This window comes from Mustela nigripes, chromosome 16 (assembly GCF_022355385.1).
Source record: "Mustela nigripes isolate SB6536 chromosome 16, MUSNIG.SB6536, whole genome shotgun sequence".
NCBI lineage: Eukaryota > Metazoa > Chordata > Mammalia > Carnivora > Mustelidae > Mustela > Mustela nigripes.
In genome coordinates this window covers 771,589-784,794 of record NC_081572.1, presented here as the reverse complement: position 1 = coordinate 784,794, position 13,206 = coordinate 771,589, and the positions used below count along the sequence as shown (strand labels likewise).

At 61.1% G+C, this 13,206-nt stretch overlaps 1 protein-coding gene across 19 annotated transcripts in view; it reads right to left on the bottom strand.

Annotated features, from left to right (window-relative positions):
• The window catches only part of CCDC57 (coiled-coil domain containing 57), an 89,216-nt gene that overhangs the window by 66,865 nt on the left and 9,145 nt on the right, over positions 1-13,206 (bottom strand). For 17 of the 19 annotated variants that reach the window (XR_009400421.1, XM_059380196.1, XM_059380195.1 and 14 more), the window contains 5 exons: positions 11,571-12,431; positions 9,260-9,368; positions 4,091-4,192; positions 2,700-2,857; positions 2,518-2,592 (listed from right to left, as the gene is read on the bottom strand). Coding sequence is in view for 18 of the 19 variants with exons in the window: in XM_059380196.1 (XP_059236179.1) it covers positions 2,518-2,592; positions 2,700-2,857; positions 4,091-4,192; positions 9,260-9,368; positions 11,571-11,974 (848 nt within the window). In the remaining variant the exon portion in view is untranslated. Of the gene's footprint in view, positions 1-2,517; positions 2,593-2,699; positions 2,858-4,090; positions 4,193-6,117; positions 6,284-9,259; positions 9,369-11,570; positions 12,432-12,675; position 13,206 lie in introns of those variants that run through there. The other 2 variants (XM_059380203.1, XM_059380211.1) reach the window with 2 other exon arrangements.

Here is a 13,206-nt window from a genome sequence, read left to right as displayed (position 1 = left end):
TGGGTGGCTCAGTGGGTTAAAGCCTCTGCCTTCGGCTTGGGTTATGATTCCAGGGTCCTGGGATCGAGCCCCGCATTGGGCTCTCTGCTCAGTGGGGAGCCTGCTTCCTCTTCTCTCTCTGCCTCTCTGCCTGCTTGTCATCTCTGTCTGTTACATGAATGAATAAAATCTTTGGAAAAAAAAAGAAACCTTTTAGAACACTTATAGCCTTGTGACCCTAGCGAGTTTGTTTTTAGTTTATGTAAACATAGGTATTGTGATGTATACATACACACACGTATAGAGAAGACTGATTTCAAATTTCTTTTTTTTTTTTTTAAAGATTTTTTATTTATTTGACAGAGACATAGCGAGAGGAGGAACACAAACAGGGGGAGTGGGAGAGGGAGACGCAGGCTTCTAGTGGAGCAGGGAGCCCAATGTGGGCCTCGACCCCAGGACTCTGGGGTCGTGACCTGAGCCGAAGGCAGACACCCCACCACTGAGACACCCAGGCGCCCTGATTTCATATTTCCTAAGCATAAAACATACATTTTGGGGCGCCTGGGTGGCTCAGTCAGTTGAACGCCTGCCTTCAGCTCCGGCCGTGGTCCTGGGGATCGTGTACCAGGATCGAGCCCCGCATCGGCCTCCCTCCCTGCTCGGTGGGGAGCCTGCGTCCGCCTTGGCTGCTCCCGTTTGTGCTCTTCCTTGCTCTCTCAAATGAATGTGTAAAATCTTTAAAAAGAAAAATACCTACTCATTTCACTACGCCGTGACAATCAGATTCCTGATTTCGGCTCAGTTCACAACCCCAGGGTCCTGGGGAGGAGCTGCATCAGGAGCTGCTGGACATTCTCTCCCCCCGCCCCGCCCCCTCACAGGTGCACGCTCACTCGCTCTCTAAGATAAATCAATCTTTTAAAAAAGAGTGACCAGTTTTACTTCTTTTTTGTTTGCGCACTGAATGTGGGGCTTAAACTCACAGCCCCGAGAACCAGAGTCATGTGCTCCAACGGAGCCAGCCAGACACCCCTGAACAGTTTTGCTTCTAAATGTCAATATTTACAATATGCGAAAACTGTACTCTGCAACTATTTCAGTTCATGGCTCTGTCGGCGGTGTGTGGCTCTTGATCTCGGGGTGAATTCAAGCCTCATGTGGGATGCAAACATTACTTAAATAAATGAACTTAAAAGGAAAAAGGCTCTAGCTGTGGGCATGAAGAGGAACGCTGTCTGTTGCCACCGGCCCGTGTGGGTCTGAGCCGGACCACATCGTGCTGGGTCCGTGGCGCCCGCGTGTCCCTGGCAGAGGCACGAACACCACGTCCACCCCCGCTCCCGCAAGCCGGCCTGGTCGAGGCGAGCACGGGCCGATGGCGTCTGCATAGTGGCCCGGAAGGCAGCTCCCAGCTCTGGCCTGACTACGGGTGAAAAGGCCGTAGACAGTCTGTAAAGCTCTTCTCCTCAGGGTGTGCACACCACACAAACATCGCAGCCAGAAAACCCAGAAGTGCCCCAGACGTCCCACGCTCCACCACCCTGCACCGTTCCCGGTACCACGTAGCCTCACAGCCACACCTGGTGCTTCCCAGAAAAGGAAGGGGGCAGCTCCCGTGGCAGGTGGAATGGTGCACCCCGCCCCCCCAACCCCGGGGCTCTCAGGGGCCCACCTAACCCCGGGCCAGGGCTTCTCCCGAGGCCACATGCTCCCACATGCCCGCCCTCCCCCAGGAGTGTGCCTTGTGCCCTCACTCAGCACCCCCATCCTGCAGGCCTCGCACGCCTCAGCCCGGACAGGCTACCACGGGCTCGCTCAGGGTCCCCGCCTGGGGGGTGCCGTGCCAGCTACAGGCTGGGCATCCCGACACCCCAGTGCAGGGCGTGCGGCCGGTCCTGAGGGACGAGAGAGCATCTCTGCAGGAAGGGGGTTTTTGGGGAAGGTACAGCCTGGAGAGTGGGAGCGCTTTGCCAGGATAACGTAGAAATGAAAGGCGACTATCACCAAAGTAACCTTTGTTGCTGCGGCCTGAAACTAATGAACTGATTCATAAAACTGTTTTGTTTTTTTTTCCCGAGACAGCTCGTGCCTGCACTGGGACTGGGGGAGGGGCAGAGGGAGTCCCAGGCAGGCTCCATGCCCAGAGTCAGCCTGATGTGGGGCTCAATCTCACGACCCCACGATCATGACCTTGGACGAAATCAAGAGTTACATGCTTAACCGAGGGGCCAGGTAGGCGTCCCCCTGGTTAATAAAGCGTTTATGTTTCAAAGTCTCAAAACACCAGGGCGCCCGCTGGCTCAGTCGGTGGAGGGTGCACCTTTGGGTCTTGGGGTCCTGACTTGAAGTCCCACGTTGGGTGTAGAGATCACTTAAAAATAAAACTTTGGGAAAACCTTTAAATAAAAAGTTTTTTAAAGACTAAAAAGCCTAAGTACCCGCAGAAAATCCTGGACAGAGCACGGAAGCAGACCCAAAGCAGGGACAGCCTGGCCCTGACCCCTCGAGGCCAGGCTGGGGGCCAGGAGCACTCACATCCTCCTGGCCACCTCCTCTTCTTCCTTCCTGGAGAGCTGCACACAGTTCAGTCTGTCCTCTAAGTCCTTTATCCTAAAAAGGAGGAAATGTCACTGGGAAAAGCAGACGAGGCCCCCAAGCCGGCTGACCGGCGGAAGCCCCTGGCCCGAGGAGGCGGGCAGGTAGGCGCGGCCACGCACCGGGCGTCCTTGGCAGCGGCCGCGGCCCTGAGCTCCCGGTCCCTGCGCCGCAGCTCGTCCTCCAGCCCCGCGCCGGCAGCCTCCGCGCTCCGCAGCGACTCCGCGGCCTGGGCGGCTGCCTCCTTCACAGCCGCCAGCTCCTCGTTCAACACTTTCACCTTCAAGAGATGAGGAATTCAGGAAGAGGCTGGGCCTGGAACCCAGTCGTGAGGAGGAAGCGACACGGAGCCGCGTACCGCAGGCGTGGCGCGAGGGCGGCTCGGTTCTCAAACGCGCTTTCTGGGCTCAGGCTCCGCGGCCGTGAACTGCGGCCCCCGTAAGGGCTGCAGCGCCCTCATCGCTGGTGCGTGGAAGCTGCCCTGCCCTCCAGGGCAGGTGTGCAGGGGTCTGGCCCGGTGGGCAGAGGGAGGTGGGGCAGGGCCCATCCCACTGTGGAGCTCGGGACGCGGCCCCGCTGCGGTCCCGCTGGCCCTCTCCCCACCAGCTCTCACGGGTCCCCGAGGCCTCCTGAGGGTCACTGCAGGGCTCCTCCAGGAGTGCGGTCAGGTGCACTGATGCACGGGGCCAGACGGGTCCCGAGACGATGTGGAGCACTGGTGTCCCTGCCAGGACGTGAGGGCAGGCTGGGGGCTGCCCGGCCCGCGCCAGTCACGGGAACCGGCCAGGGTTCCCGGGCCCTCTGGCTGGCCCAGCACTGCCCTGGGACTGTAGCATTGTGGGGAGGCCGGAGGCCTGTGGGAGGGGCCCTTCCTGACTGCGGGGGTGGGGTTGCTCCTCCGGACACCTGCTGGGCAAGAAGCAGATGCAACCCTGGGGGTGGGGAGGTGGGGACAGCGCCAGGCCAGGAGCCTCCCCCGCTTCCTCGGAGTCCTCCCCCGCTTCCTCGGAGTCCTCCCCCGCTTCCTCGGAGTCCTCCCCCGCTTCCTCGGCCTCGCACAGCCTCCCACTTCCTCAGAGCTGGCCCTGTGTCCGCGCTAAAGTTCAGACGTGCTGCTTGGTGACGGGCGCTCACTGTGGCCGGGTGCACAGGCTGCACGCAGGCCCTGACCGCCTGCCTGGCCTCCTCCGCTGCCAGTGGGGGACGAGCAGCACCTCCCCAGAGGCACGTTCCCGGTGTTCACAGAGGACACACCAGTGATAGGCTATCTGGATGGGGTTGGGGGGCACTTTATCCTGGGAGGGGCCCCTTCCCCAAGGCCGGGGATACCAGAGCCTGGCAGCAGCCCTCCTCTCTCTCAGGAGAAGGGCCATGTAGCAGGCACCACGGTGGGCGTAACCCCTGACCCCAGCACAGCAAGGGAGGCCTCTGTGTGAAGCCCACCTTCCTGCGCCCAGCAGCCGCACCGGGTGTCTGGGGAGGGAGCGGTCATCGGCCAAAGGCTGTCCCCCACCTTGAGCTCATGAGTCGAGACCACGGTGCTCAAGCTGTCTGCCTGCTGGCGGAACCTGTGCTCCCGCTTCTGCATTTCCGACTTGAATTCCAGCAGCAGCTCCTGAAACAGAAGGGGGTGGCGTTGAGGGGAGGCCGTCAGCCCCAGCAGAGAAGCTCCCACAACGAGGACCCAGTGAGCGGGCCCGAAGCCGGCAGGACACCGAAGTCCCTGGAGGCAGAGGCACCCAGGAGTCACGTCCGCGTAAACCTCCAGGGGCTCCCGCAGCGTCCGAGCGCTGCGAGGGATTGCCCCAGGGCTGCCGGCAGTCTCTGCCGGGTGTCCACGGAGCCGCCGGGCCTGTCCGCTGGGCACACACAGATGAGGACCTGCTGGGGACCCGCGACAGAGGCCCCTGGGCCTGCTTACCCCGCCTGTGCGTGGGAGCTTTCCGGCGGATTCCGGCCAGTTCAAGCTGGGTGTCCAGGCCATGCCACGGCTCCCTGCCCGTCTCCCCGCCAGGAGCCCCATCCCACTCCTGCCGGGGGGCTGACCACGGCTTGGCAAGCAGGCAGTCTCCAGAGTCTCGCCCCCCACTGAATCTACACACCCAGTACGTCATCGTGAGCATGAGAGCACTCGCGTGCACCCACCAGGAGCGGGGACCACAGCCCACACCTGCCGCCCCCGGTTTCTCCTGGACTTTGGGTTGCCCTGCGGCCTCCCCCCACCTCTCTCCTCGGCCGTCCTGTGCCCTCACATCCCTTCGCGCCATCTACCTGGGCAGCGTGACCCTCTCCAGGGGCGTCGGCCTCCGCACTGTGGCCTGGCTTTTCCCCGGACCACCGCCCAGCCGACCCTCCGGCCCTGCTTCACGCCCCCAGCCCCCCACCCCATGCGCTCCCTGCGCCACCTGCTCTCTGTGGCTTCTTCCGGGTGGGAGGAGCCTCTGCCGCCCCCCACGCCCCACGTGGCCTCACGGGGGTCTGGAAGCTCAGCTCTGGCCTGGCCCGGGCCCACTGGGACTCTGAGGCTGGGGCTCCTCCACCCTGGGTACGCCAGGGAGTCTGCTCGGCTCAGGCCGCCCTCTCCACTCCCATCACCTGGTTCCCACTGTTCTCAGCTCCTAAGGGAACGGAGGCAGCTGAGGGCTGAGCCCTTGGCCACGGGCCAGGCTGCAGAGCACGTTCCAGTAGCTTCCGGGAGAGGCCCGCTGAGCCTGGTCTCTGCAGGGCTCCCCCTCCACCCGTGTGTACGGACCCGAGGGCCCCGCGCCCGCGCCTCACGGCCGTCTGCTGTTCTCCCCTCCGTGAGTTCCCAGGAGGTCTCGGCAACATCTCCCACTATTGCTCCAGCCTCTGCTGGCCTTTCGCTCTGAAGTCCCCGCCCTGAGAAGCCACCAGGCCTTTTCCTCCAGAGCTGGCCCCCTCCTGGTTTCCACTGCAGGTTTCCAGGACGTGATTGCCGAACCGAACGGCCCGATTTATCCTCTACGTCTCTTAAATTTCTCCTAGATGTTCTTTCTTATCTACATTCTGAATGTGTTTCTTTAAATATACATTTAATTGTCCAATTCTTCCTTGTTTTGTGACCTACCACCCCGTTCTTGGGTTATGGAGGCAGCACACATCTCTGGAGTCACTAGCCACAGGAAGACCCCGCGATGGCCCTAAAGCCTGCAAACCACGGCAGCATGAGGCGAGGCTGGCCCTGTTCCCACCCCAGTGCAGACAGGCTCGAGTTCCCACCCGTGGCGAGAGCAGGGGGTCACGGGATGGCCAGCTCGCCTGCGACGGCTAGACCGGCGTGGACACCGGAGGCCAGCATGGGCACACCTGCCACCTCGCCCCAGAAATGGACACACAGTCGGGGGGGCTTCAGGGTCACCGACCCAGGAATCATCACTCTTCCAGAGCCGTTTTCCCTTTAACTCGGCTTCTTTCCCACGCAGCCGGCGATTCTCAAATGTCTCTCTTGCCTCAGCTGCATGCTGCTATCCGAGAACCCGGCAAGAAGATGCTCAGTGGAACGTCAGCACATTAAATCACCTGCTGTTCATACGGTCCCGCTGAGGAAAGGAAAGGCCAGGCCCAGGACGGAGGATCGCCTAACGCACGTGCGCAAGGACTTGCTTCCGGAGTCCACCGGCGCTCCTACACATCAGTGCCGTGAAGACAGATCATCCACCTTACGAGAAGGGCGGAGAAAGTGAACGGACACTTCCCTCCCAAACAATATCTTCACGGCCAATGAGCACATGAAAACATGCATACGGGGGTGCCTGGGAGGCTCAGTGGGTGGAGCCTCTGCCTTCGGCTCAGGTCATGACTCAGGGTCCTGGGATCGAGTCCCGCATCGGGCTCTCTGCTCAGCGGGGAGCCTGCTTCCTCCTCTCTCTCTGCCTGCCTCTCTGCCTGCTTGTGATCTCTGTCTGTCAAATAAATAAATTTTTAAAAAATCTTAAAAAAAAAATTAAAAAAAATATTTGTTAAATGAATGAAGAAATCAATCACCCCATTTCTCTGTCAGTGGCTTCTAATCCTGCGTTGCTAACCGATACAGAAGAAAGCTTCCCTTAACCCCACAGCCTACTCACAGGTACGCTAAGAGCCAAACAGATGACTGTTCTCATCACCTTAAATTTCATTTTTCAAGAGAAAAGTCACTGTCACCATCGAATCAAGTCTCCTGACAAGTCAATCACGGACACCAGAGCTTCCGAACCGAGAGAGGAAACCAGCCCAAGGAGAGCAGGAAGTCGGGAGCACGCGGGAGCCTCGTTCCGCCTCTGAAAGAGCAAGACGCGGCAGCGGAGCAGGCTCAAGCCAAGGGCAGGCCGCGCCCGGAGAACAGGCGCGGCTCACGCTGCTCCAGAGCCGTGCCGCACAAGTGCCACTTCGGGTAGACCAGCAAAGCCGCAGAGTTTCTGTCCTTCCAGACGCAGGGCTGCCGCGAAAAGCAAAGCTCCCCATGGCTGTGAGGGGGTCCTTGACAGGTACAGGGGCTCCAAGCTGGAACCGGCCCGAGTCACAGCAGAGACCGAGTCTGGACAGCCTGGGAAGCCCCGCAGAGGCCTGGCCCAGCCACCCCAATTCCCCAGAGGTCACTGCTGCCTCTGAGGGTCACTGAGACCCTGGCTGCCCTTCTGACCCCTGGGGCCCTTCTGACCCTTCTGATGTTCCTGCAGGAGTGACCCGGGGGCTGCCTGAGGAAACCTCAGCACTACCCAGCAAGCCATAAGGGTCCGGTGGTCACCCTGCTGCTCAGACCCCACTTAGTGCCCTGCCAACTGGGGCTGTTCCCAAAAGGCGAAGCTGCCCATAACGGACGAGACTCATTAGTTCTGGAAAACTCTAGAAGTCCTCTGCAGATTTCAAGAGCTGTCAGGGTGCTCTGAGTAGCCGCATCCCGAGGATGAATGTGGGGCTCCCGAGAGGAAGGAAAGGCTCTCCACGGGGCCTCGGCCTCCTCGCCTGTGGTCAGAACACTGTCCCTGGGCCTTTCCACCCCGCCTGCACGAGGTCTCTCGGGAGACACGGTTCTGGCTCAGGGGCTGACACGGCACCACGGCGCAGTAGGCCAGGCGGCCGGGCCCCAGTTCACCGGCAGGACAGGTCTGTCCCTAACTGCTGCCCCAGCACCTGGAGCAGAGCCAGCACGGCCAGGCACACCCTCCGATCTGCCCCACGGCACAGTCACCAAGAGACAGGGAACAAGCCCGGGGTTCAGTGTTGCGAGAACAGGCAGAAACAGGACACGGCGCAGGCTGACTTCGGATGAGTCCTTTCTCCGATACCGTGAACAGGAGTCTAACACTATGCGGGAGGAGCCGGGAAGGGGTTCAGGAGGCCCCCAGAAGGTGCCACTCCAGCACACGGGTTGTTCTGAGCTGAAGGCGCTTGAGATCCTGCAGGCTCCGGAGAAACTTCTGTCCCGTTCTTAACCACAGAACGATCTAAACTGGGCGTGTTTCCCAGAATAAGGGTCGTTAGCAGAGACAAACGTTCTCTGTGCGGTGTGGCAAACACCTTTTTCTCTTCTACACACACGCATGCATGCACACCGTCTACATACGTGTATGCTTCGTAAATACCGTCTATGTCCGGCATGGGGCTCGAACTCATGACCCTAAGACCAGGAGTTCCACGCTCTACTGACAGAGCCAGCAGAGCACTCCGGGCAGAACAAACATCCTCCTGCCCCACGCCGGCTCTCCTCACTGCCCCGAGGGGCCTGCCTTCCCTCTCCAGTGCCAGCCCCCGCCCCTTCCCCGCGGTTCCGACTGACACACAGACCTCACTCTGCCCGACTCTGAGGTTTCCACGGGTGGACTCCCCGAACATGCACCTAGTACATCTGACGTTCTCCCACTCGCCTGCCTCACAGCGACCCGACTCAGCCCAGCCAGAAGGACCTCGAGGGGATGGTGCTCTTGCTCCCCGACAACGGCGACGCGGGGCCGGGGTAACAGTGGCTCAGAGCCTACACACTGGACTCCCGAGTCCGCCTCTGCCGTTCACTGAGGGCACCTCGGGCGGGTCGCTTCATGCCTCTGGGCTCGGCCCACATCTGGGAAATTCGGATCGACACTGTGTCTCTGCTGTGAGCGGCATGGGGAGCTCCCCAGAGGCAGTTTCCACAAACACCGCGGCTGCTACGGAGGACGCAAGCTCGGCACGCACTCGAAGGAGCCAGGAGGGCCCTGTCGCCCCGCCCCCGCACTCACACGGCTCCCCCACACGTGGACTCGGCCACAATGTGGTACCCTTCGACCACACCCCGCACGCCCACGTCCGTCACAAGTGCGGGCCGAGTCTCCGGGTCTGGGGGGCCTCTGGTGACAGGTTAGGCACTGCCTACAGGCCGACGCGTCTACACAGACTCCCAGAACAGCTCTTTCCTAGAGTAAGTAACTCAAATTTCGATTTTCAAAACTTTCTCCTGAAATAACTAAGGGAGAAACACGGACCCTTGTGAGGAGAGAGAGCACCGAGGGAGCTTCTAGAGACAGAGGTTTAGACGCCCACTGTCTCCCACCCGGCCGCCCCAGAATGGGCACCTGCTCCAGTAGCTCAACTATGATCCCAGGGACACCGTACAGTTAACAAGAAGGCCGTCTTCTCCTCAACAACTTGGATTCCTAGTGGTGGGCAGGGCGGGCACCTGAGGGGCGACGCCAGAGCGCCCTACCTGCCTCTGTTGAGCTAGCGTGCCATGGAGCTCCGCGAGCTTTCTCTCCAGCTGCCGGTTCAGGCTTTCGTACTGTTCCCGCTGCTGGTCCATCTCGCTGTTCTTGTCGCTGTGCAAGCAGGGGTATGAAGACGAGTCAGATGCGTCTGCAGGCTGGGCCCTTGGGAGGCTTCGGTGGGACGTGCATGCTACGCCACACAGGCGACTGCCTGCAGAGGAGCCTGAAATGGGGTCCAGAGTCTCCCAAGGGAATTCCCAAAGTGCCCAGGACACAAGCCCAAGTCACGGGTCACACTGAGAACAGGAAGGTCCCCACCCAAACGGGAAAAGGCAGTCAGCACATGCTAACAGCAAGACGACACAGACACAGCTTTTCCAACAAGGGTTTTAAAGCAGCCATTATGTAAGACTTTGGTGCACTCTTAAATAAAAAAAATTAGAAACTCTCAGCAAAGGAAAACTTACAAAGAATCAAACAGAAATTGAGAACTAGGACGTACAACGACCAGACATGAGACTCACCAGGGTGAGCCCAACAGCAGGACAAGCATGTCAACAGGACAGACCCAAGAGTCCATGAACTTGAAGCCAGAACAACAGAAACGACCCCAGCAAATGACAGAAACAGAGTGAAAACCAGGAGCAGGGCCTCAGGGAGCCGTGGGACAGTCACAGAAGCGGAACACTCAGGCCGCCGAGCCCCAGCGCGGGGGGAAGAGCAGCGCTGAGGCGCACTTGGTCTCAGATGAGGGAAAGGAGGAAGGGGAGGCAGACGACGTGAGAAGACACTTCCTAAGAAGGACATAGAGCCTTTGAGGCCTCTCCAACGCAGCCGTGAGGAAGAAAACCAGTATCCCCCCGAGGGCAAGCTGGCCCACATGCCCCAGCACTGCAAGCCCCTGCTTCGGACCTGCCACGGGCATCTCAGCGGGGGCGGGGGGTGAGCTGCGGAGCTGGGGAACGGCTAGGACGCCCACAGCCCTCCTGTGGGGGTCATGGAGCCCCGGCCCTGCTCCCGGCGACGCTGACCTTAGTTCAGCTCTGTACCTGTCTTCCCTGCGCCCCGGGAAGGTGGCACGGGGGTGAAGGCCGCCAGCCACACTGCTCCCAGGAGCGATAGGCTGCCTGGCATCGGACCCGCCGCACCTGCACCGGCCCCTCGAACAGCTCGGGCTTCCAGGCTTCCTGAGGACGGCGGCACCTGGGACCCAGGAGCTGGGCCCGTGCACTCTTACAGGCCATGCCGGTGGGGCGGAGGCTCAGAGCCGGTCTGGTCCCGCGCCCACCAGGCCACCCCAGCGCATCCAGTCCACCACAGGAAGGCTCTGGCCACAGAGCGGTGCCAGTAGGCCCCGCAAACCCAGAACGGGCCGGGTAGCCACTTAGAAGGACGTGGCAGGGGCACCTAGAGGGCTCAGTGGGTTGAAGCCTCTGCTTTCGGCTTAGGTCATGGTCCCCGGGGCCCTGCGATCGAGCCCCACATCGGGCTCTCTGCTCAGCAGGGAGCCTGCTTCCCCCGCCCCCCGCCGCCTCTTTGCCTGCTTGTGATCTCTGACTGTCGAATAAATAAATAAAATCTTAAAAAAAGAAGAAGAAGGAAGTGGCAGAACAGTGCAGGACGCAAAGAAAAGCCGCCCCCGTGGCTGGCAACTGCCCCAAGCCGATGTAGGCCGCATGCACAGGCCGCGTCTACGTGGGCAAAAAAGTGAGCCCTCCAGGGAGAACACGACACACCCCTCAGCAGCTTCTCCCTGCGCCGGGCCGTCCTCAGGAAACAACATCGTCCACAGGACCACCGTCGCCAGCGACACCTCCCACCGGTGCTTCGAAGTGCACCTTGACAACATAAAATCTCAGGACCCCACTCTAAGTGGGATGCCGCCCGCGGCTCCAACGTCTGCATGCTCACACGCACAGACACGCTCACGCACGTGCACACGCACACCAGAGAGACACACACCGACAGTTAACATGACATCACAAACACAGGCGCAGACATCAGGGCAAGGACAGCAGGACAGTTTAAATGAAGCCCATGTTCTCTCGTCACCGAGGAGAGCGCGTGTGACACAAGGGCAGCCATCCTGTCGGGGGGCCCAACAGGACCCTCGGACCCGAGCCCCAGGGTCTTCGCGGGCCTGTGTCACCGGAGCGCCCTGAGCGTGGGGACGAACAACTGTTCTGCATGATTCGAACAGCCGTGGGCTCGGGTATCTTCAAGGAAATGCTACAGGTTCGGACTTGGTACAGAAAAGCGCGGCTGTGGGAGCCCCTCCCCGCGCCCCCGCCGCCCTGCACCGCCCCGCCTCACCTGTGTGCACGCTCCAGCTCCCGCCGGTGCTCCTGCAGCGTCAGGCGGTGCTGCCGCAGCAGGTCCTCCCGCCGCCGGGCCTCGAGGGCCAGCGCCTGCCGCAGCCGGGCCGCCTCCACTCTGAGCTCGCTCACCTCCGCCCGCTGTGCCTCCTCGAGCCCCCGGGCCCGGGCGAAGGCCGCGTCGTAGCGCTCCAGCTCACGGTCCCGCTCCTCCAGCACCTGCAGGTTGTGGACGAAGTCCTCCCGCAGGCTCCGCAGCTCCCCCTGCGCCTGGTGCAGCCGGCTGTGCGCCTCCTGCAGGGCCGCCTCCTGCAGCCGGCCGCGCTGGGCCTGCAGCGCTCGCCACTCCTCCTCCTTGAGGGCCAGCAGCTGGCTCAGGGCCTGCTCCGTGGGCGGCAGCATCTGCGCGGCTGCGGCCGGGGCAAGGTGGGCGGCGGGCCCGCACTTAGGGGCTCTGGTGTCCTTCTGCAACACCCGCCCCAGGCCCCCGTCCTCGGCGTCACTGTCACCAAGTGGGGGCACGCTCTGGGCCGGCCGGCAGCTGTCTGGTCACGCGTTCTGAGAGCCACAGGGGGGCCCCCAGGGCGAGACCCTGAGGGCTCTGTTCAGCCTGTCCTCCCCCAGCAGTGCAGGAAGGAAAGACAGGAAACCGCGGCTCACCGACAAGAGTGGGTCCTTCCAAACAGGCTCCCGAACGGATGAGGGGACGCGGCCGCGAAGCAGCGAGCGAGCGCCGGAGCCCGCCAGCCTCCGAGAGCGGCGGCCCCGCGGGGCACCCGCCCCGGTCTCCAGGAGATTCAGCACTCACGAGCCGCTTCCTTGCCTCTCGATCTCCAGTCCACCGCGGACTGATACTTTCCTAAAACAAAAATAAAGTAGTAAAGGAAAATAAAATTAGGAAACAAACACATACAGTGCGCAAGCCCAATTTCTAAATTATTTGACTCAACAGCATAAAACTACTTTGTCAAACTGCTAAGAAGCGTCTGAACGCCTCTTGCTCCTGCGTGTCTGCCAAGGACAGGTCGCGGAGTGGGCATGGAGGCAGCTAGCAAGGGCAGCCAGGCGCGCCAGAGACCGGTGGCCTGGGCACGTCCCCTCACCTGGCAGACAAGGGTTGGCTTCTGACACATAAAACCATGTGGTGCTCTGGGCCCTGACCACGCAAACAGGCCCAAGGCCACACGGCAAGCGCAGACGGCAGGCAGGCTAGGCCCAAGGGCCACGGTCATGCCGGGGGCAGACGCTCCAGGGGCAGCCACAGCGCTTCTCTGAGAGCACCTTCCCAGAAGGGCTGGGGGCACATGAGTCGGGCGTCCGGCAGGCACATTTGGATATCACTGTCACCCCAAAGAATCTGAAATGTCTGATTCACATGAAGTGGGTCTTTTGTAAGAAGAAGACATCCCAGGGCACCAGGGTGGCTCCGTCACTGAGCGGCCGACTGTTGCTTTCAGCTGCGATCATGATCTCAGGGGTGTGGGATCAGGCTCCACAGTCAGCCTGGGTCGGCTTCCCTCTCCCTCTGCCCCCACCACATGCTCAAGCTCTCGATCTCTCCCAAACACATGAATCTAAAGGAGGAGGAGGAGGAGAGAAAAAGAAGGAACCTTCCCACCACCGCACGTCATCCT